The sequence below is a fragment of the Panthera uncia genome, chromosome B4, assembly GCF_023721935.1.
Source record: "Panthera uncia isolate 11264 chromosome B4, Puncia_PCG_1.0, whole genome shotgun sequence".
NCBI lineage: Eukaryota > Metazoa > Chordata > Mammalia > Carnivora > Felidae > Panthera > Panthera uncia.
In genome coordinates this window covers 113,877,980-113,900,890 of record NC_064809.1, presented here as the reverse complement: position 1 = coordinate 113,900,890, position 22,911 = coordinate 113,877,980, and the positions used below count along the sequence as shown (strand labels likewise).

The 22,911-nt window shown below is 38.0% G+C and overlaps 1 protein-coding gene across 2 annotated transcripts in view; it reads left to right on the top strand.

Annotated features, from left to right (window-relative positions):
* LOC125920318 (uncharacterized protein C3orf20 homolog) overlaps positions 1-22,911 on the top strand; it is a 186,579-nt gene that overhangs the window by 53,413 nt on the left and 110,255 nt on the right. For both annotated transcript variants that reach the window (XM_049627470.1, XM_049627471.1), the window contains exons 9-11: positions 8,459-8,579; positions 10,788-10,922; positions 12,024-12,125. In XM_049627470.1, the coding sequence (XP_049483427.1) occupies positions 8,459-8,579; positions 10,788-10,922; positions 12,024-12,125 (358 nt within the window). The remainder of the gene's footprint in view (positions 1-8,458; positions 8,580-10,787; positions 10,923-12,023; positions 12,126-22,911) is intronic.

The window sequence follows — 22,911 nt, the reverse complement described above, 5'->3', positions numbered from 1 at the left end:
CCTTTCCAACCTATCGCCTATCACTTACCCCCTTGTTTACTAAACTTCTGTCTCTCTTCATGGCCTTCACAGCCTTTGTTCCCTGTGACTGAAAGCTCTTGTCCCAACTCTTTGCACAACAGGTTTCTTATCTTTAAGGTCTCAGTTTAAATATCACCTGCTAGGAGAGATCTTTCTTTTTTCTTTTTGTTTTAGATAGCTTTATTGAGAAAAAATTACATTCCATAAAATTTGCCCATTTAAAGTGTACAATTAAATGGTTTTCGGTATATCTACACAGTTTTGCCACCATCACCATAATCTAATGTTAGAACATTTTTGTCACCTTGCAGTGCCTGAGTGGCTCAGTTCATGATCTCGCAGTTCGTGGGTTTGAGCCCCACATCGGGTTCTGTGCTGATGGCTCAGAGCCTGGAGCCTGCTTTGGATTCTGTGTCTCCCTCTGTCTCTGCCCTCCCTACCCCACCCCTTCTCGTACTCTGTCTCTCTCTCTGTCTCTCAAAAATGAATAAACGTTAAAAAAAATGAATAAACGTTAAAAAAATTTTTTTAAGTACATTTTTGTTACCTTGAAAAGAAACCTTGTACAATTAGCATTCACTCACCATTCAACACTCTCACCTCTAACCCTAAGCAGCCTCTAATCTACCTTCTGCCTCTACACGTTTGTCTATTCTGAACATTTCACATAAATGCAATCCTATAATCTGTGGTATTTTGTGACTGGCTTTTTTCACTTAGCATTAGGCTTTCAAGTTTCATCCATGTTGTAGCATGTATCACTACTTCATTTCTTTTTATGGCCACATAATATTCCATTATATGGATATACCACCTTTCATTTCTCCATTCCTGAGTTGGCGAATATTTGTGTTGTTTCCATTTGGGGGCTACTATGAATAATGCTACTGTGAACATTCACAAACAAGTTTTTGTGTGGTTATACAGTAACTCAATTTAAAAATTTTTAAGGAACTTCCAGACTGTTTTCCAAAAGATGCCTCTTCTGACCATTTATTTTAAGAAGGCTTATCCTTTTCGTTATTCTAGTGATGACTTTATTGCTTATTACCACTAATTATAATATGAAATTAAATGTTCATTTACTGTGTCTGTGTAACTAGAATGTGAGCTCCATGATGGGAGACACCACTTATATCTCATTCACTGCTTTATCCCCAAATACTTAGTATGTGCCTAGTACATACTGAGTGCTTAATAAAATGTTTGTTGAATGATTGAACAGTGAATTAACAAGACTCCAGGAAATATTTGTGTCAGGCTATTGGGAATAGGTGGTGGGGGGAGGCTAGATCAGCTGGGATTCTAAGACAGACAGCCATAAAAAATATAATCAAAAAATTTGTAGCAGTTATATATACTCAATATATATGTATATTGCTTTACTATAGCAAATAACAGAAAGTTCCATTTCAAATTATAGAGAAGATGGGCTCTAGATGCAGTATAATTTGTGACTTAGTGATGTCATGTAAGATCCAGATTCTTTTCATCTTTCTACTCAGCTATCCTTGGCATCCTTTCTTCTGAGGTGGTTCCCCTGGTGGCTACCAGTGACACTGGCTATGTGCTCCTTTTTATGTCTAGCAGGAAAAATTTTAAAACTCTTTTTTTCATGGATCAAATATATGTCCTTCCTTTGAGTCTCTTCAGACCAACAGGCCTACCCCTGAATTAAAAACACCTGTCAAAGGAATGCCATGCAACTATGGGCTTAGATTCTGACCTAGACCATGGCTAACATAATAACATTATGCTCATTATTGAAAAAACAACTTAAAACCCATGTTTCCCTAAAGTTGGATCAGTCTTTTCATTCTTATATATACTCTTACACAAGGATACTGGTTGATTCTCCTCTAAGTTTGAAGATTTAAATCATAACTACCTAATATTTAGTGAGTGCTTACTAAGCGTCAGGTCCATTTGCATTTTATTCTTTCTCTAACTGCTCTCTTGCTGCTTTCTAGATTTTGTTTGTCATTGGCTTTTATCAGTTTGACTGTAATGTGTGTAGGTGTGGATCTCCTTGAGCTTTGAAATGCTGAGCTTCTTGGATGTATACGTTAATGTTTTCCAAAAAACTTGGGAAGTTTAGGCCATTATTTCTTTAAACATTTGTTTTCTGCCCACTTCTCTCTTCCTGGTACTCCTGTTTAATGTATGTTGATGTTTTTAATGGGATCCCATGGGACTCTGAAATTCTGTTTCTCTTCACTCTTTTTCCTTTCTGTTCTGCAGACTGGATAATCCCTACTGAGTTATCTTCAAGTTCACTGATTTTTATGCCAACTCAGAGAGGCTTTTGAGCCAGTCTAGTGAAGTTTTCATTTCCATTATCATATTTTTTAATTCCAGAATATCCACTTAGATTTTTTAAATTCCATGGGGCGCCTGGGTGGCTCAGTCAGTTAAGCGTCCGACTTCGGCTCAGGTCACGATCTCACGGGCCGTGAGTTCGAGCCCCGTGTCGGGCTCTGTGCTGACAGCTCAGAGCCTGGAGCCTGCTTCAGATTCTGTGTCTCCCTCTCTCTCTGACCCTCCCCCATTCATGCTCTGTCTCTCTCTGTCTCATAAATAAACATGAAAAAAAAATTTTTTTAATAAAATTTCTTTTTGTTGATATTCCCTACCTGATGACTCATTATAATTGTATTTTTGTTTAATCGAAACACCATTCCCTTTATTTTTTTTTTTAATTAATTTATTTACATTGAAAGAGAGGAAGAGAGTGAGTGGGACAGGGGCAGAGATTGAGGGAAAGAGAGAGAATCCAAAGCAGGCTCCGCACTGTCATCATGGAGCCCAATGCAGGGCTCAAACCCACAGTGAGATCATAACCTGAGCTGAAGTTGGACACTGAACCGATTTAACCACCCAGGCGCACCCTCCTTTAGTTTTGTAGGGTTTTTTAACATATTCATATTAGCTGCTTTAAAGGTTTTGTCTGGTCCAACATCTGCACCCGTTAAAGATAGCTTCTATTTCCTGATTTTCTTCCTATGTGTCACATTTTCCTGTTTCTTTGCATGTCTTATAATTTTTTACTGAAACTAGATATTCTAGGTAATATATTGTAACAACTCTGGATTCTGATCCCCTTCCCCTTCCAGAAGTATATCTTGTCTAATTTTGTCTCTCACAAATCACCCTATTAGGTGATATAATATATAACTCACCCAGACAAAAATAGCCCCCTTTAAGACATAATTCCCTTATGGGAACTAGTTTTTCCTAGTATTGGCATCTGAATATGACCCTTAGTCTGATAGGGTCAACCTCATTTAGGTATCAATATATAATAACACTTGGGACAGTGTGGAGATAAAAAAGAATTGGTTGAGAAGGTGTAAGCTTATAGTCTATGGTGATAAACTCCAAATAAACCCCTATAATATATGGATATAAAAAGAATGCAAAGAATGTTCAGAGGCATGTGAGATCAGTGTTTGGTTTTACATAACTAAGAAGGTGAAAACATCTAACTGGCAGGACTAGGGCTGAGTTCACTACAGGCTGGACCCTATTGCACCAGACTCTAGAGTATTAGGTTCTCCTGAAATGCCTGTTTTTTGCATCAGTGTTCTTATAACTGAGTCAAAGTCTTTGCTTAAGTACTATTTATTAATGTTAAATCCTTATTAATTGACTCCTGTGTGAAACTTCACTTTCCTCCAACAAACTGCAAATACTGGCTCTGGCTAAAGGTTGTTGAAGCTTTCTGCAGCTCTAACCAGAGAATTTACTATTTACAGCTTCCCAATGAGAAAGCTCACTATGAGGTAGGAGTGAGAGTATATTATTTGTGTATAAAAGCAATTCATGCACATGAAAAAATTTTTTTGCCAAGTAAAATTAAAATTGTATTGCATGGAAATTAAAATTTTCTCTTCCTCTGAATCTCAAATCCCTTCTGTCAGTGTATCCACAGAAAAGAGCATTTGTCTATTGTACAAAATACATCCACACACACATCCATACACATGTTTGCTTAGTTTTCTCTTTTACTTTTTATGACAGGCATTTTAAATTCCTAGTGAAAAAAAAGCATTTCTTGTCCTGAAGTCTGAGCTAAAATTAGAGTCCCCATTTGTGAGCCCCTATGATAATTCCATTGCAACACCCTTAACACATTTTCAAAAAGAGAACTCAACTGACAAATAACTGATAACTAATAAATAAAATGTAGTCTAACAATAAAACAACTTGAATGCATTATTCATAATAGCCAAAAGTAGAAACAACCCCAATGTCCTTCAATTGATGAATGGATAAACAAAATGTGGTATATCTGTACAATGGAATATTATTCAGTCATAAAAAGGAATGAAGTACTGATACATTCTACAGCATGAATGAACCTTGAAAACATTATGCTAAATGAAAGAAATCAGTCTCAAAGACCACATATTGTATGATTCCATTTGTATGAAATGTCCAGAATAGGCAAATCTATAGAGACAGAAAGTAGATTAGTGGTTGCCAGGGGAACTAGGGGAGGAAAGAATGGGGAGTTACTGCTAATGGATGGGCATGTGGGTTTCTTTGAGGGGGATGGAAATGTTGTAAAATTGGCTGAGGTGATAGCTGGGCAATTCTGCAAATATACTAGAAATCATTGGATTGTACATTTAAAATTTTTTTAATTTAAGTTTATTTATTTTTGAAAGAGAGAGAGAGAGAGTGAGCAGGAGAGTGGGGAGGAGCAGAGAGAGGGAGAGTGAGAATCCCAAGCAGGCTCCCATGAACTGTGAGATCATGATCTGAGCCAAAACCAAGAGTCATAAACCACCCAGGTGCCCCTGAACTGTACATTTTAAATAGTGACTAGTATGATGTGAATTATATTTTGATAAAGCTGTTATATATAAAAGAAAGAACTCAAAATATTAGTATATAAGTTGCTGTCCTATATTGCATCATTAAAGTATATGTCATTATTTCCCTTTTACCTACAACAAAACTGGACCTAAATGTGGTATTTACTGTTTGCAAAAATTTTATGAAATATTTAAAAAATTCCCCTTGTCACTTAAATATATTAAATTTAAAATAGAAGCTATAAAGGGGCGCCTGGGTGGCTCAGTTGATTAAGCATCCAACTTCGGTTCAGGTCATGATCTCACTGTTCATCTGAGCCCCACGTTGGGCTCTGTGCTGACAGCTCAGAGCCTGGAGCCTGCTTCGGATTCTGTGTGTGTCTCTCTCTCTGCCCCTCCCTGCTCACACTCTGTCTCTATCTCTCTCTCAAAAATAAATAAACATTTAAAAATAAATAAAATAAAAAGCTATAAATAAAATATAATAGTGGTTGATACAAAAATTGGGCCAAATAGTTTTTGAGATCTCCTTTAGGACTAATTTACAGGTAATTTTACAGGATTATAAATCAACAAAGTTAAAATTGAAATGAAAATACATCCCAAATCTTTACTTTCTGGGTAGAAGCCAGAATATTTAGTGCCCTGATCAAACTTTAATATTGCTCAAGAGTTAGGCGTACACTGGGAAATTGCCCCCTTGATTATTTTTTAAATTTATTTATCTCTTTTAAGAGAAAGAGAGAGAGAGAAGGAGAGAGGGAGTCCCAAGCAGTTCGGCACTCATAGCATGGAGCTGGACTCGGGTCTTGAACTTGAATTCACAAACCATGAGATCATGACCTGAGCCAAAATCAAAAGTCAGATGCTTAACCAACTGAGCCATCTAGGTTCCCCCCCCCCAACTTCAATTATTTGTTACATAAAATTAAATGTCTAAGATGAGAATTATATTCATAAAACAGGAGGTGATTTCCCTCCACTGGCAGCTCTGGAGTGGTTGCTTCCTCATCCTCTTCCTGTCTTCTTTGCTAACAGTAAGCAAAAGAATACAACACCATCTGCTGATGATATTTTGGGAACTTCACAGAAGCCCAAAACACTAAGCCTCATGGCTGAATCCTGCCCCTGTTCAATTTCATCCTGGGCACCAGAAACCATTCCTTGGAAGAGGATACAGAACCGAAGCCTCTGAAAGAGAAAAGGCAAAAACAAAACAAAACAAAAAGCTGTCTTCAAAGGGATTTCATTATTTAAACATTAACGATCTTTTTTTTTTTTTAAAGTTTATTTATTTTTGGGAGAGAGTGGGGGAGAGACAGAGAGAGAGGGGAACAGAGGATCCTAAGCAGGCTCTGCACTGACAGCAGAGAGCCTGATGCAGGACTTGAACTTATGAATCATGAGATCATGACTTGAGCTGAAGTCCAACACTTAACTGACTGAGCCACCCAGGTGCCCCCATTAACAGTCTTTTAAACTAATCCTCCTTTTGTGCACCTGTCATCCCACCAAAGGGGTGTCTTGGTGAGAAAGCTCAGCAGCCCATACTAGCAGGAAGATGAATGAAAGGGGATGTAGGCTGGGATCCTTGATGCCAGGATCCAGTGTGTAGGGAAACGCCAAGCCTGTGGGAAGAGAGCTCCTACTGTAGTGCATGGGTAGGCCTTTAGGGTCTTCCCTGGGGCCCCTCCAAGGAGTGAGAAGAGCTGAAGGCTGGATTTCCCAGGGGAGTGAAAGGGTAGGCTGTTCAGGAAAGGAATGCACTCCAGGTGTCCAAGGTGTGAAAGTTCTATTTCTGCTTTTTTCACTGGGTTGGTGGCTTTGTTCCTCCTACCCATCTGTAGGACTGCAGGCTTCTCGATTAAGTTAAAAGCACCCCTTTTATACTGTGAACTATTCTTATTCTTTTATTAGATAGTGACCACCACCACCCCCCCCCTCATTGAAATTTACATTAGGCTGCAGGTATTCTATTAACCAACCTCCATCAGCTTCTGTTTCCTCATCTGGGAAATGGGACCCATAATACTTATAGATGGAATTGTGAGGACTTAATAATAATAAAAGCCAACACTTCCAGAGAACTTACAAGGTGCCTGACTCTGTCAAAGTGCTTTACATAATTAATTCATTTAGTCCTTACAACAGCTCTGTGATGTAGATGCTATTGTTATCGCTATTTTTAAGACAAGGAAACTAAGCCACAGAAAGATTAAGAAATATGTCCAAGTTCACACAATTATGAAATGGAAGAACCAGGTTCAATATCATTAACCATCTGGCTCTACAATGTTTGTAACCATTAAGTAACACTGCCTACTAAAAGCAGATATTTAAGGCTTGGCACATTGTAGGCTCCCAGTAAATATTATCTCTCAAAATAATGAATGTCACAAGACTGAAAATAAAGAGAGCACCTCAGTCTGGGCATCCCTCAATGTTTAACCATGCCTAAATAGTGTCTTGCATCCAATAATTACCCAAAATGTATTTGTTAAATTGAATCCATTTTGTCAGGGCAGTTATGATTTTTTGTTGTTGTTTAGTTAATTTATTTTTGAGAGGGGCTGGGGAGGGGCAGAAAGAGGAGAGAGCAAGAGCGAGAGTGAGAGCGAGAGTGAGAGAGACAGAGAGAGAATCCCAAGCAGACTCCGCACAGGGAAGTTCTGAGTTTAAGTCCCTTCTCTGTGCCAGGTGCTATGCTGAGAAAAGAGAAGATACAAAGATAATCAAGATATGAACACGTAGTGTGATGCTACTGATCCAGAAAAGCTATAAAATGCTAGACTGCATTAATAGACATAAAGTATAGGGAAGATAAAATTGACACCTCCTTGTTCTTCATCGCCCAAATCCCATCCTTCCAAATCTGTCTGTTTCATAAATCTACACACATGTATCTCCCATCTCTCTCATCCCTGCTCCAGTCCAAGCTGCCATCTTCTCTCTGACCTCTTAACTGGTCCCTAGCACTTACTTTGGTTCCTTAGCAATCTGTTTGATCCTGTCACCTCTTTGCTCTATTATTAAACCCTTCTATGACTTTTTGCTCCTAAGATAACCTTCATGGTACAGTGTAGGAAGCCCTGCACGTCTGGCCTCTTCCTGCCAATTACTCTACTCTCATCTATGCCACTCCAGACTCTAACTACACTGGCTTTCTTTCAGTCCCTTGAATGCATTATGCCCACCACCTTCCTCATGGCCTTTGGTATGTATTGTTGCAACCGTTTAGAACACATTTCTGGGCAAATGTCCACCCCTGATCCAATGAGCCACAGCCCAGGCAGCGGTACCACATGATACAATAATCATGGCCAGCAGAGTCATCTATATGACTGTATAGATGGGAGGTGCTGAAACAAGAGGAGGTGTGTCTCAGAAAGGGGAATCCATCAGATTCTGACACCAGCCTTCCCTTTAAGAATATTCAAGCAGATATATACCAACCTTCCCTTTAAGAATATTCAAGCAAAGGCAAGGTGACCGTGTTCCAAGAATATGATGGGAAGGAGTACTTAATATGACCCGGTGACTTCTGTCGCCTCAGCCAAATCAATGAGTCCGTGAATTTTTCTTCTTCTAAATAAGTCATATTTCCGTCTTTTTTGTAGCCTAATAATATCAATGATGTTTAATCAGGATGGTGGCATGGTGATCGGCAAAAAAGGAAACATTATAAGGGAATGGATGTGGCCTTCAAAGGGAAAACTTGATGATCCAGTTGAAATTTGGGTATTTACAATTTTTTATTCTTATGTCTATTTCTTATGCCATATCAATAATTGACTTTGAATTTTTAAAATACACTGTTAGGGAAAAAGAGGATTGGGAAGACTGAATTATTCAGTTTGGCTGTGTACACTAGCCAATTAATCTGATAAATCTTTATTTCAGTTTTTTACTTCACTTGGTTCTTTCTTGATGGGCTTGTCTTTGCTAAGCAGCAGTTACTTTAAACAGTAATTTTTAAAACTTATTAGAAAAGCATTTTGTTTATCATAGAAAATATTTTAGAAATAGGAAAGTATATAATGTTCAGAGTAAAAGTCTCCTCCTCAGTCTCACTTCGCACAATTACCTTTGTCAATAGCTTAATGTGCATTTCTGTCAGATCAAGGATCAGAAATTCAGATAATGTAAGAGTGAGCCTACCAATGGGAACTTCAGTGAACTGGAAAGTATGTCTCCCCTAAAGGAGACAGCCTTTACTCAGGGCAGAAGACTGTTGCCACATGGAAGTGTGGGCCTCGGCCTGCTGTATTTTATGATTTTTTTTTTTAAAGCCATGAATTCAGATTTTTTTTGATGAAATATCCTGATATTTCAAATTTGCAATTAATTCAAACTCTGACAGGACTAAACCAAATACTTGTAAGCTGCCAGGCTGTAACCTCTGTGCTAGACTTCACTGATTCACAGGTAGTTACTTTATGTCTATGTGCGTGTGATCATGGGCTATATTTTGTGTCCAGGGCCACTGCATAGGGCTGTGCAGGTGCACTGTACAGTCAGCCCCAGAGGTACCAATTATAAAGAGCTGTGCTGTCCCTGTATGGCAGCCACTAGACGTCTACCCTGTGGTTATGGAACCCTTGAATGACACTGCAGGCGTAAAATACACACCAGATTTCAAAAATTTAGTACAAAAAATGAAAATATAAAATATCTTATTGATGTTTATATTATTTATATTGTTTACATTGTTGCAATGTTACTATTTGGATGTATTTAGTTATAAAATGTTATTTAAATTAATGTCACCAGATTTTACTTTTTTTTTATTTTAGAGAGAGAGAGAGCATGAGTGGGGGAGAGGGGCAGAGGGAGAGAGAGAATCCCAAGCAGACTCTGCGCTGTCAGCACAGAGCCTGACATGAGGCTCAAAATCAAGAGTTGGACACTCAACCGACTGAGCCACCCAGGTGCCCCCACCTGATTTTACTTTTCAATGCGGCTACTGGAAAATGTAAAATTACTTATGTGGCTCACATTTATGGCTCACACTGTATTTATACTGTACACACTATTGTGTGGAAGTTACCTCCAGGTCTCTGTTTTATACAATTTACAAAACCATCCATGGTGGCCATGTATCCTACACATACTATTTGGATTGCCATTTTTAAAGAAGTAGTGCTTAGCTCTGAAAGGTTAGGGAAGTAAAGAGTGGGTAGAGAAACTGTGCAGCAAACCTGTATGTGCAAGTTTACTGATACTCAGGAGTCAAGAGTTTCCTCTCCTAAAAAGGTCAGTATAACTAAATGGGATAGATTTTTCAGTTCAGCTTACCTCAGCTGGCAGCCTTCAGGAAGCAAGGGAGTGTAACTCGTAACCCAACAAGTTGCAGGCTTGGAACAGTTGACTTAATTAGGATGCTTTATCTGCAGCAAGCCTTTTAAAAATATGCTCTGCAAATCTGCAGATGTTCATTTGAGCTTTAAAAGTCGTTCATCATTACTTTCCTATCCTTGTCATTTATAAAATCTCTCCAGCTTTAATAAGTTTCACAGTAATAGGAAGACTTGTAAAACTTCTAAGCACTTGACAGCCATTAATGACTTTTCTGATCATCAAGGGAGTCAGATGTTGTCAGCTATATTTTACAAGAGACACTGTCTCAAGAGCTAGAATTAGAACTCAGAAGTACCTGCAAACTGACCCAGAATTTTCTCAGTCTAAAGTGAATCTGACTTTCCTTATAAGACGTGACTACACTAATTGCTAACAGTCTCTCACCATTCCTCTTCCTTCCCTTAAGAAGCCCGAATTTGCAGCATAAAAACCTAAAAGCCACTCCTGACTTTAATGGAACCAGACTGAAACCGTGAATGTAGATCTCAAATTTCTTTCCATGTGTCGTGCAAACGTCTAAGATTTCTACTTGAATTATGAGCGTGAGAATTCTGTGTAGGAAATGACAGTCCTTTCTGTTGCCCCCAGGTGAACGAGTTCATTACAGTGGAGATTTCTGGGCGCTTTGCCATAACCTTGGTCTACAAATGGCATCCCCAAAGCCTAAAGCTATCTCTGGCACCTGTAAAATGCAAGTTTTTCCATCAAGGCTTACCTGAGGAGGTAGGTCCGGAGGTTTCTTTAATCATCTTCATGGCACCACCTCAGTGCAGACCAGAGGAAGAGCAATGCTGACTGATTTTAGATTCTTTCTTTTTTTTTTTTTTAATGTTTATTTTGAGAGGGAGTGACAGCAAGTGGGGAAAGGGCAGAGAGAGAGGATCTGAAGTGGGCTCTGCGCTGACAGCAGAGAGCCTGACGCGGGGCTCGATCTCACCGAGAGATCTACACGGGGCTTGTCCTAAGTGGAAGTTGGACACACAACCAACTGAGCCATTCAGGCATCCTTGATTTTAGATTCTTGCAGTATTTCCTGGTAATTGCTACAGTAAGGATACTGGAATCTTGGCTAATTAAAAATCCTGCCAGGGCTGTTACTGGACATTTCTTGTGAAGTAACTGGAATGAAGATAGTTTAGAAGGGGAAAGTAGACTTAGGAGAAAAATGAACACCTGGTTTCTTCTAAGGTCATGATTCCTAAGCTTCGGTGAATTAATTTTCTGTCTCCTATTTGGGTGAATTGTTTGCATTTATATAATCATGATTTCTTAAAATGGAGTAGGGTTCATATATTGTTTTTAACTAAAGCAAAACTAAATTGATTTAAAGTCACTATTTTTCAGCATAAGTAACATTCTAAAGACACTTGAAGATGAGCATTGCAAAAACTATGGCTCAGAAGAATGTTTCTTAATCACTTGACACTTGCACTAACTCTCTATTGAGGAATTTTATGCTAAAACTTTTGTCAAGAGATGAGACATTAAAACGTCAGTATCTCTAATATCGTGTAGTCAAATAATGGGCTAGCTTGACTAATTCTAATCAAACCTTTGAAGATTTTTAAATTTTGAGTGTGTTTATGGGAATGATACACATATTACAGAACATGTATGAACCTTTAATAAAAGATCTCTAGTTTTAAGGATGGGCATCAAAACTGTGTTGCTCTTGGTTATAGCATAGAAATGCCATGCTTATTTCACATATGCTGAAGTTGTATAATGTTTGCCATAAATAAAGCCTTTACATGAAGCTATCTTGCCTCCTTGGTTTTTTATGACCATGTCCCCATCTGAAAAGAGCTTAATACTCTCTCTCAGCCATTCTCTGATGTCAACCCCATCTCCAAAGAAGCCATGGAGTTATTCAAGGCCTATAAAGTAAAGTGCAAACATATGAAATCTGCAACACAGGACAAAGATGTAAGTGTTAAACAGTCACTATTTTGATATCGCAGGCAAAGGTAACTTTTAGTTTTCATATTATTCTAGAGTTATTTTCCTTTTCCGACATATGCTGGATTTGTTATAAAGAGCTGCAGAGTCAAGCAATTGCACACAGATGGGCCTGTTTGTATAGTTACTGGAAGGAGCATAGAATGACTTTTGTTGTTTGTTGGTGTTTAACTTTCCTTAACATCTTAGCCATTTTTAAGTGTAGAGTTCAGTAGCTTAAGTTCACAATTCACAGTGTTATGCAGCCATCACCACCATTCATCCCCAGAACGTGTTCATTTTGTAAAACTGAAGCTCGGTACCTAGTGAACAACAGCTCTGTTTACCTCCCTCTCCCAGCCTCTGACAACCCCCATTCTACTTTCTATCCCTATGAATTTGACTATTCTAGCTACCTCACATAAGTGGAATCATACAGTATTTGTCCTGTTGTAACTGGCTAATTTTACTTAGCATAATGTCCTCAAAGTCCATCCACATTGTATAAGGTGTCAGAATTTTCTTCATTTTTAAAACTGAATAATATCTCATTATACCACATTTCATTTATCTATTTATGTGTTGATGGACACTTGGATTGCTTCCCTATTTTAGCTATTGTGAATAATGCTGCTATGAACATGGGTGTATAAATATCTCTTTGAGACCCTACCTTCAGTCCTTTCATATTTGTTTCCAGAAGTGGAATTGCTGGATCATATATAACTACATTTTTAATTTTTTGAGGAACCACCGTACTGTTTTCAATAGCAGCTGCACCATGCAACATTCCCATTTGCGGTGCACAAGGATTCCAGTTGTCTGTATTCTTAAAAATACTTGTCATTTGCTGCGTTTTTTTTTTTAAATAGTAGCCATTTGGGGTGGGTGCCTGGTGGCTCAGTCGGTTAGGCATCCCACTTCAGCTCAGGTCATGATCTCGTGGTCCATGAATTCGAGCCCCACATTGGGCTCTGTGGGGACAGCTAGGAGCCTGGAGCCTGCTTCAGATTCTGTGTCTTCCTCTCTGCCCCTCCCCCACTCACGCCTCTGTCTCTGTCTCTCTCTGTCTCTGTTTCTCTCAAAAAGTAAATAAACGTTAAAAGAATTTTTTTAAATAAAAATAAAATAGTATCCATACTATTGGGTGTGAGGTGGTGTATTTAACTTTTTAAAAATTAACTTTATTTAAAAATGATTTGTTTATAGTTTTATAAAATGCATCCACTTTTAGTGTATACTTTGATGAATTTTAACAATATTTAGTGGTCCATGAAATCCTGAATCTAGAAATCCTTGTTTCTCAAGGAGGCATTAATGGCATTTGGGGCGGGATAATTCTTAGTTGTTCAGGACCATTACAGAATACATCCCTGACCCCCACAAACTAAATGCCTGTTGCGCCATCAGTCAAAAGGCCCATGCACATTTGTGAATGCTCCCAAGGTACTCACTTGATTTGAGAACTGTTTCATATTATAATTATTCCTGGGGGAATATTTGGGCATATGGTATGGGGAGATCAATCATCAGATTATTGTGAACCAACACTTAAGGGGCAGGTAGAAAGGTAGGAGGAGAACCATGTTACTGTGGTGGACATGGTAAGATCCATGTCCTTTCCCCTCCCTCTTGTATGACAGATTCTGTACTGCTGGGTTTGGAAAACTAAAAACTGTATTTCCAGACTCTCTTGCAGGTGGATTTCTAGATGCATACTAAGCCCTGTTAATTAGATGTATTCATATGGGATTTGGAAGATGGAAATAAGCAGAAACCATTTTCTTGCTTTTGCAAACAAGATCATGGAGAAGTTGGGTTTTCTCACAGCAGCACTGTATTATCTAGTCACTAGCATCATAGATAATGAGACACAATTGTGGCAGCTTCCTGGTTCTAACCTCGCAGCTTTAGTAGACTGTTCCAGAGCCCCACAGCTCCAGTGACACTTCCCTGACCACACCTGCCTGATAACAGGTGGAGGCAGTACCTCCCCTGGTCAGTCAGTTGGTATTCTGAGAACAGCTGGAGACTGCCATTTCCCCTCTTTTGGTGATTTTATAATCAGATACTTACAAAAGGGCTAGAGAGTTTTCTGTTTCCTACAATTGATAATAACATACAAAACAAAGTGAATTTCAAAATGAGGGAGGGGTTATAGAATGAGCCTTTGAGAGTAGCCAAACAAATGAGAAATAAAAAGCATCCATTGAGTTTGTCTTAGGAGGATCAACAGTGACTTCAGCAAGAATGATTTCAGGGTACATGTGGAAGTGAGAACCTTTTTATAGTGAGCTGAAGAACAGATACCTGAAAATGTAGAAACTTTTATGCTATTATTGGCATTTTCTCGTGCTTTGGATTTGTATAGTATGAGAAAAGAGGAGTGGGTGCCCCAAACCTATGTTTTAGGCCCTTGCTCTCAAGCTTTCCTAGACCAGTTAACTTCTTAAGTGTCAAACCACTTAACTGCTCACTCTGCACTGGGGCAGCTTTCTGCCATCCCAGATGATAGTCACAATAGTCCAGATTCTTCTTCTTCCTCATTATGGCAAACTTAGCAGCATCCTTGTGGTTTGGTTTTGGGGTGTTCTGGATGGGAACAATCTGACAAGCTTGCATTGAGGTGACATGATCTCTTGTATGTGGAGCCCAAGTCTAATTTCCACTATTTGTTCTGCTAGATCCTTTTGGAGTGTCTCCCTCTCCCCATAATTCCCATGCCTCCACTACTCGATGCCATGTAAGAAGGCCCTTGCTGTTTTCTGTCTCAAATGGAGGAATGCAAATCCACACCCTCTGGTCCAGGCCTCTATAGCTTCTCTAGCCTAGAGTTGGATGATCTTCAGCTCTTAAGTTTCCAAGAGAACTTGGTACTATTAAACTGGTGATCATTTATTAGTTACTTACTATAAAATAATATTTAGAAATGATGCTGTTTATAATATTTATTTTTTATTTTATTTTTTAATTTTTTTTTCAACGTTTTTATTTATTTTTGGGACAGAGAGAGACAGAGCATGAACGGGGGAGGGGCAGAGAGAGAGGGAGACACAGAATCGGAAACAGGCTCCAGGCTCCGAGCCATCAGCCCAGAGCCTGACGCGGGGCTCGAACTCACGGACCGCGAGATCGTGACCTGGCTGAAGTCGGACGCTTAACCGACTGCGCCACCCAGGCGCCCCAATAATATTTATAAATTGAAGTGTGCTTACCATTATCATTTTCCAATATAAAAAAATTCATGGTCTTTGGTTTCTAGGGGAAGTAGTATCACAAAATCCCTTTGATATTCATAGAATATTGTTAAGTGTGTGGGGGGGAGGGAATTAAATGATGAAATAGTATGATCAAAAGTGGAACCAGACAACACAAAGAAAAATATATTCTTTTTTTAAAAAGAAAAATATATTCTTATTATGTATTTTATTTATTTATTTATAATTCTTTTAATGTTTATTTATTTTTGAGACAGAGACAGAGTGTGAACAGGGGAGGGGCAGAGAGAGAGGGAGACACAGAATCTGAAACAGGCTCCAGGCTCTGAGCTGTCAGCACGGTGCCTGATGTGGGGCTCAAACCCATGAACCACAAGACCATGACCTGAGCCGAAGTCTGACGCCCAACCGACTGAGCCACCCAGGCACCCCTCTTATTATGTATTTTAAAAGACTAGAAGGATGTATGCCTAATTTGGGGGGGTTGAGTACATTACTTTTGAAATAAGAAAAAAATATTTTTGAAATGTGTGAAGTTCCCACAAAGATGAAACATTATGAGTAATATTACCAAGGAAAATCAATCGGAAAAAAATTGTTATTGCAGTTCTGAAGGTTTGACACCATAATTTATATTCATTTCTTTCATGAAACCTACACTTTCCAAAGACTTAGAACGAGGACACCTTCTTCTCAAGGCACGGAACGACTTCTTGTGTTACTTTCTTAATAGAGAACTGATATATTTATCTCTCGCATTCACAAATAGCACAAAATAATCAACAGAGTCCCTTTTTGTAACTTCTCTAAATAACTCCTACAATCAGCAATTTTCCCAGATATCCCCTCCCTCCAAAATAAATGTTCAAGGTCGTGCAAGCAAGAATAATGAATCATCTTTTCAACTGTGACAACTTAGTCCTTTTTCAAATCTTTCTGAAAGATGAGTTCTTTTGTTTTTTAGATGTTTCATATGCTCTTTGAATAGTATTTCCAGAGAAGAATGTTAAGGTATGACCTTTCAAAGATTTATTTTTGTTGTTTAATTTCTTCCCAATAATTTGGGTTTTCACATGAATGGTTGATGAGCTAACTCTAGCATACCAAAACACCAACAATTGTTAACAAGTGTACTGTTGAGTTTCCTACTTTTGAAGCTGTACACATAATTCATAGACAGATGTCTGACACTTTTGGGAATTATTTGTTTCCATCAAACATTTCTTGCAACCTGCTTTCTTTGTGGCCTGACATGAAAGGCAAGCTGCTTTCAACTTCTTTACCCTTCACAGGTTCCTCACTCTGCCCAGTATGTTTGCAAATTAAACTAATCTTGAAGATTAAAAAAAAATGAATTGGGAAAATGTATTTAAGATAGAATGAATGATATGAATCCAACTCCACTGAAAAATCCCAGTAAAAAATGAAATAGAGGGGTGCCTGGGTGGCTCAGTCAGTTAAGCACCTGACTTGATTTCTGCTCAGGTCATGATCTCACAGGTGGTGAGTTCAAACTCTGCACAGAGCCTATTTGGGATTCATTCTCTCTCTCTCTCTCTCTCTCTCTCTCTCTCCCCCTCTCCCTCTCTCCCCCTCTCCCTCTCCCTCTCCCTCTTTTACTCATGCATGTGCATAAGAGCACGTGTGCTCTCTCTCTCTCTCTCAAATATAAATAAATAGGGGCACCTGGGTGGCTCAATTGGTTAAGCGTCTGACTTCAGCTCAGGTCATGATCTCACATGAGATCAAGCCCCACATCCAGCTCTGTGCTGACAGCCTGAGCCTGCTAAGGATTCTCTCTCCTCCTCTCTCTCTCTGCACCCCACCCCCAACTCTCTCTCTCTCAAGCAAATCTAAATAAATAAATAAAACATTTAAAAAATGAAATAGAAATGTGTGATACATAACCTATCCAAAGAATGTATAACTGAATGAAACAAAAATATTGATAATCCAGAAATGCCTATTGCTCCCTCATCTCCCTTTTTTAATCTCATTGTAGGCAGAGATAAGGAGCCAAATAGAAATAAAGGCATTTATTATTTTAAAAAATTTTTAATGTTTATTTATTTTTGAGAGACAGAGACAGAGCATGAGGGTGGGAGGAATAGAAAGAGAGAGAGGGAGACACAGAATCCGAAGCAGGCTCCAGGCTCTGAGCTGTCAGTACAGAGCCCAACGTGGGGCTCAAACTCATGTGCCATGAGATCGTGACCTGAGCCAAAGTTGTACGCTTGACCAACTGAGCCACCCAGGCACCCCACTTGAAATTTTTTTTAATTGAAGTATAGTTGACATACAATATTATATTAGTTTTAGGTGTATGACATAGTGATTTGACAATTATATACATTATGAAATGCTCACTGTAAGTGTAGCTACATCTATCACCATACAATACAGTATTATTGTCTATATTTCCTATGTTGTACTTTTCATCCCTGTGACTTATTTATTTAAAACTGGAAGTCTGTGGCTCTTAATCACCTTCACCTAAATCAAGGTATTAATTGCTGAAAGAACAGGCTTCACTAGTAGAGCTATATTGGAGAAGCTGGATTGTAGGTAGTTTGGACCTGAGACTCCCTAAATTGAAGAAAACCAGTTACCTTACCCATCAAAGTGCAAGCTGGAAAACTTGAACAGGGGAGAGACATGCCTGTTGGTAGTCTTATCACACAAGGATTGGATATACAAGGAAAACTATATAAGAAGTGGTCAATGAGAGCAATCAATGTAGCCAATGGGGAAAGGTGGTCTGGTGTGGCAGAATTTCACCTGCCCTCCCTGGCTGTGAGAAAGGCACATAGCAAAAAGGCACCACCTTCTGATGTCTTCCCTATTTGTTTCAGAGTCTTTCTGTCACACTGCTTCAACAAAGTCTTTTTCATTTTAGTCACAGGAATTGCCTGAACAACATATTATCTTTAAAACTGTTGGGGCGCCTGGGTGGCTCAGTTGGTTAAGCGTCCGACTTCATTTCAGGTCACGATCTCACAGTCTGTGAGTTCGAGCTCCGCGTTGGGCTCTGTGCTGACAGCTCAGAGCCTGGAGCCTGCTTCAGATTCTGTCTCCCTCTCTCTCTGCCCCTTCCCCGCTCATGCTCTATCTCTCTCTGTCTCAAAAATAAATTAAAAAAAAAAACATTAAAAAATAAAAAATAAAAAAAACTGTTGAAAAGGTGCCACTTTAGAAAATATGGTCAGTTAAGTAACTATTGTCTGCTCTTCCATTAGCTGAATTCTGTCTTTCCTTGTAAAGAGCAATGAAAGGATGGAAGAAGAAAACAGACATGCCCATCCTCATAAGACATCTTGAAGAGAAGAGATGAAGGACCCTTCTTCTATGGAAATCTGAGGAGATGGAGATAAGGTCTTCACTTAATAAAAAAATTGGCTGAGCTTCCAAGAAAATTAAAGAACAGATAGTCTTTTCAACAAATGATTCTGGGAAAACTGGATATCCATGTGCAAAAGAATGGAATTGGATCTCATCCTTAAACTATAGACCTAAATGTTGGAGCTAAAACTCTGAGAAGAAAACACAAGTGTAAATATGCCCGATCTTGGATTAGACAGTGGTTTCTTAGATACCACACCAAAGCACAAGTGAAAAAAGAAAAAAATAGATCAATTGGACTTGATAAAAATTTAAAACATTTGTGCTACAAACAATACCATCAAGAAAGTGAAAAAAACCCTCACAAAATGGAAGAAAATATTTGTAAGTCATATGTCTGATAAGGAACTTGTGTCCAGAATATATAAAGAAATCTTACAACTCAATAATAAAAAGGAAAATAATACATTTTTTAATGAGGAAAAGATCTGAATAGACAAGTGTCCAAAGAAGATATATAAATGGCAAATTAGCCCATGAAAAGACATTCAACAAAATTAGCCATCAGGAAAATGCACATTAAAACCACAATGAAATACCACTTCACACCCATTAGGATAGCTAAAATTAAAAAGACAGTAACAATTGTTGGTAAGCATATGGAGAAATTGGAACTCTCATTCCTCACTGCTGGTGAGGGATGGTACAGCGACTTTGGAAAACAGCCTGGCAGTTATTCAAAAAGTTGAATATGGAGTTACCATATGACTCACCAATTCTACTCCTCCGTAAAGAAATAAAAACATGTCCACATAGAAACTTGTACTTAACAGCATTTTTCATCAATTTATGAATGGATAAAGAAAATGTATTATATTCAAATAATGGAATAGTATTCAGCCATAAAAGAGAATGAAGTACTGATACATGCTACCACATGGATGAATCTTGAAAACATTATGCTAAGTGAAAAAAGCAGGTCACAAAGGATGACAGATTTTGTATGATTCTATTTATATGAAATATACAAAACAGGCAAATCTTTGGAGGCAGAGGGGAGGTTAGAGGTTGCCTAAGGCTGGAGGGCCAGGGAGAAATAGACTCTTAATTGGTACAATATTTTTGGATTGTGTGTGGGGGGGATACAAAAATACTCTAAAATTAGATTATGAAAATGATTGCACAACTCTGTGCAACTCTGTGAATATACTAAAAACCATTGAATTCTATACCCTAATTGGATACATGGACTGATATGTGAGTTATATCTCAATAAAGCAATTTTTAAAAAATATGGCTGTATAGCAGAAGAGATATTCTGAGAAGCCTTTTTACTGCAAAACACCTATAACTGAATACATTATAACTAATAAAAATTCTAATGCATTACCAAATTCACAAGAAAGTAAGGGACATTGTCTTATTATTTAATAATCTGTACATGTGAAATGAAATTATATGAAAAGCAACAGAATAAAAACACCAAAATCAGAATAGTACAAATACTTTCCCTTGTGGGGAAGAGGGAAATACAAATGGGGAAGAGTTCACAGAGAGCTAAAGTTTAATTTCATGGATAATGTTCTGTTTATTTAGCTGGGCAGTGGGTAGATGAGTGTTCCTTTTACTATTCTTTATACTTTATTCTCTAAATTTTATTTCTAAAATACACACATACCCTGTAAAACATGACATTTCTGTGCACAGGAAGATCAAAAGTAAAAATTTAGAGTGAATTTAATAAAAAGTCAGGCTTCAGCCAATTTAAATCACTTTATGGAACTATGAAGCTTCTTCGTACTTGACCCAAAGCAGCAGCTATATACTTCATTTCCTAAAAAGCTTCAGGGAACAATTTGACTTTGTCAGAATTAAAATCTTTGAGTGATACCAGAAAGAAGATGAAAAGACAAGCCACATAAAGGCAGAAAATATTTATAATATACATATCTTACAAAGGACCAACACCCAGAGTACATGAAGAACTCCTACAACTCAATCATAAAATAAGACAGCCCAATAAAAAATGTGCAATAGATTTGAAAAGACATTTTGAAAACTAAGATACAGTTGACCAAAAAGCATGTAGAAATATATGCAACATCTCCAGTCATCAAGGAAATGCAAATTATAACCATAATGAGTTACCACCTAATGCCCTTTAGAATGGCTATAAATGAAAGATTGATAATACCATGTGTTACCAAGGACATGAAACAACAGGACTTTCATACATTGCTGGAGGAAATGTAAAATGGTATAGCCAATATAGAAAATTTTTAGCATTCTTTTTTTTTTTAATTTTTTTTTAACGTTTATTTATTTTTGAGACAGAGAGAGACAGAGCATGAACGGGGGAGGGTCAGAGAGAGGGAGACACAGAATCCGAAACAGGCTCCGAGCTGTCAGCACAGAGCCCGACGCGGGGCTTGAACTCATGGACCGTGAGATCATGACCTGAGCCGAAGTCGGCTGCTCAACCGACTGAGCCACCCAGGCGCCCCGAAAATTTTTAGCATTCTATAAAATTATACCTACTGGGTGACCCAGCAATTCCATTCCTAGGTATTTATTTACTCAAGGCCAGCCATCTATTTTCACATAAAGACTTCTACATGAATGTAGCATCTATATTCATAATTTTAAAAAACTGGAAACAACCCAGACATCCATCAGCTGATGAATGATATATATATACAATGGAATATCACTAATAAAAAGGAATGAGTCACTGATACACAAAAACAGATGAATCTTAGAAAAAGTATGCTGAGCAAAAAGAATCCAGAAATGAAAGACTGTATACTATATGACTCCAATCATGTGAAACTCTAAGACCCTCTGGGTCCGGGGGGAATTGCTTACAAAGGGGAAGGAGAGAAATTTGGGGGGTGTTGGAAATGCTCTAGATTTTGATTATGGTGGTGTTCACATTTGTCAATACTCACCAAATAATACACTTTAATAGGTGCTGTTTATTATATTTAAATTATACCTTAAAAAAGTTGATAAAACAAAAAAAAATGTCAAAAAAGAGGAAGGTTCAGCATAGGGTCAAGTAGAAGAAGAGATCTGCAGAAGAGTCTCACTTTGAACATCAAATGGATACAGCAAGCAACATGAATTTGAGAGGACTGGAATATGTTGCCAAATCATCCAATTATGAGCCCTTATTCTTTGAAATGGTACAGAAAGGGGAAATGCAGGGTTTATTTTTTTTCATGTTATTTTATTCATTTTTATCACCTATTTGTTCTTCTGTCTCAGTCTGTTATACAAACTCAAAGAAATAATTCCTCCGGAGTCTATGTTCTTGTGAGAGAGACAGGATGTTTTAGAACTTTTAGGTTCATGTGTTACCTCTTTGGTAACACATTTACTAATCATTTGAAAAAAATGCTTCTTTCTCCTTCTGCTTTTACATTTTCAAAAATGTATTTCTCACAGATGTTGGTCATGCCTGTGAACTATCTCATTTCATCAATTCCATTTATCATCTTCCCTTGTTAGCAAATTCTGGTTTTTAGCAACTCTTGGGGAATTTTGTCAATCTTATTCTATTAAAAGAAAACCTCTAAAGAAATTTGCTTTGCTTGTAATTAACCAATTCAGTAAACATGTGATAGGGAGAAGTTTTCAAAAGCGAGGAACCAGGGTGAAAGGTTTTGATGTCTAAGAGATTTTTGTGAGTAGAAAAATGCAATCACTTGGTTTTGAAATTAATATTCATTTTATTAAAGTGACCTATATAAAAACCCAGTTTGCATTAAGGTTTAAGGCTATTAAAAATCTAATTATTTTATCTATAAACTCTACTAAAATAACAATTGTCCATGTTCCCAGAGAGACCTGCAGGCCTGGGGCCCCTCCTGTTCCCCTTCCATTTGGGTGCACGAAGAAGACCCCGAGACTGGGCCAGTGCTTCAGGGCCAGAGAGGAGGAGGTGGGAGAGGCCTCCTGCCCCTCAACCTGTAAACACAATAAAATTGTCGCCAGCAAAAATAAATAAATAAATTAATTAATTAATTAAAATAAAATAACAATTGTCTTTACCTCTTCTTAATTAATGTTTGATTAACTCAAATTGAACTGACTATAGTTCCAAATTAGACTCACATACAACTTAATGAAAAACAATCTCATATATTAAAATTTTTTTAATATTTATTTTTGAGAGACAGAGAGGGACAGAGCATAAGCGGGGGGGGGGGGGGGGG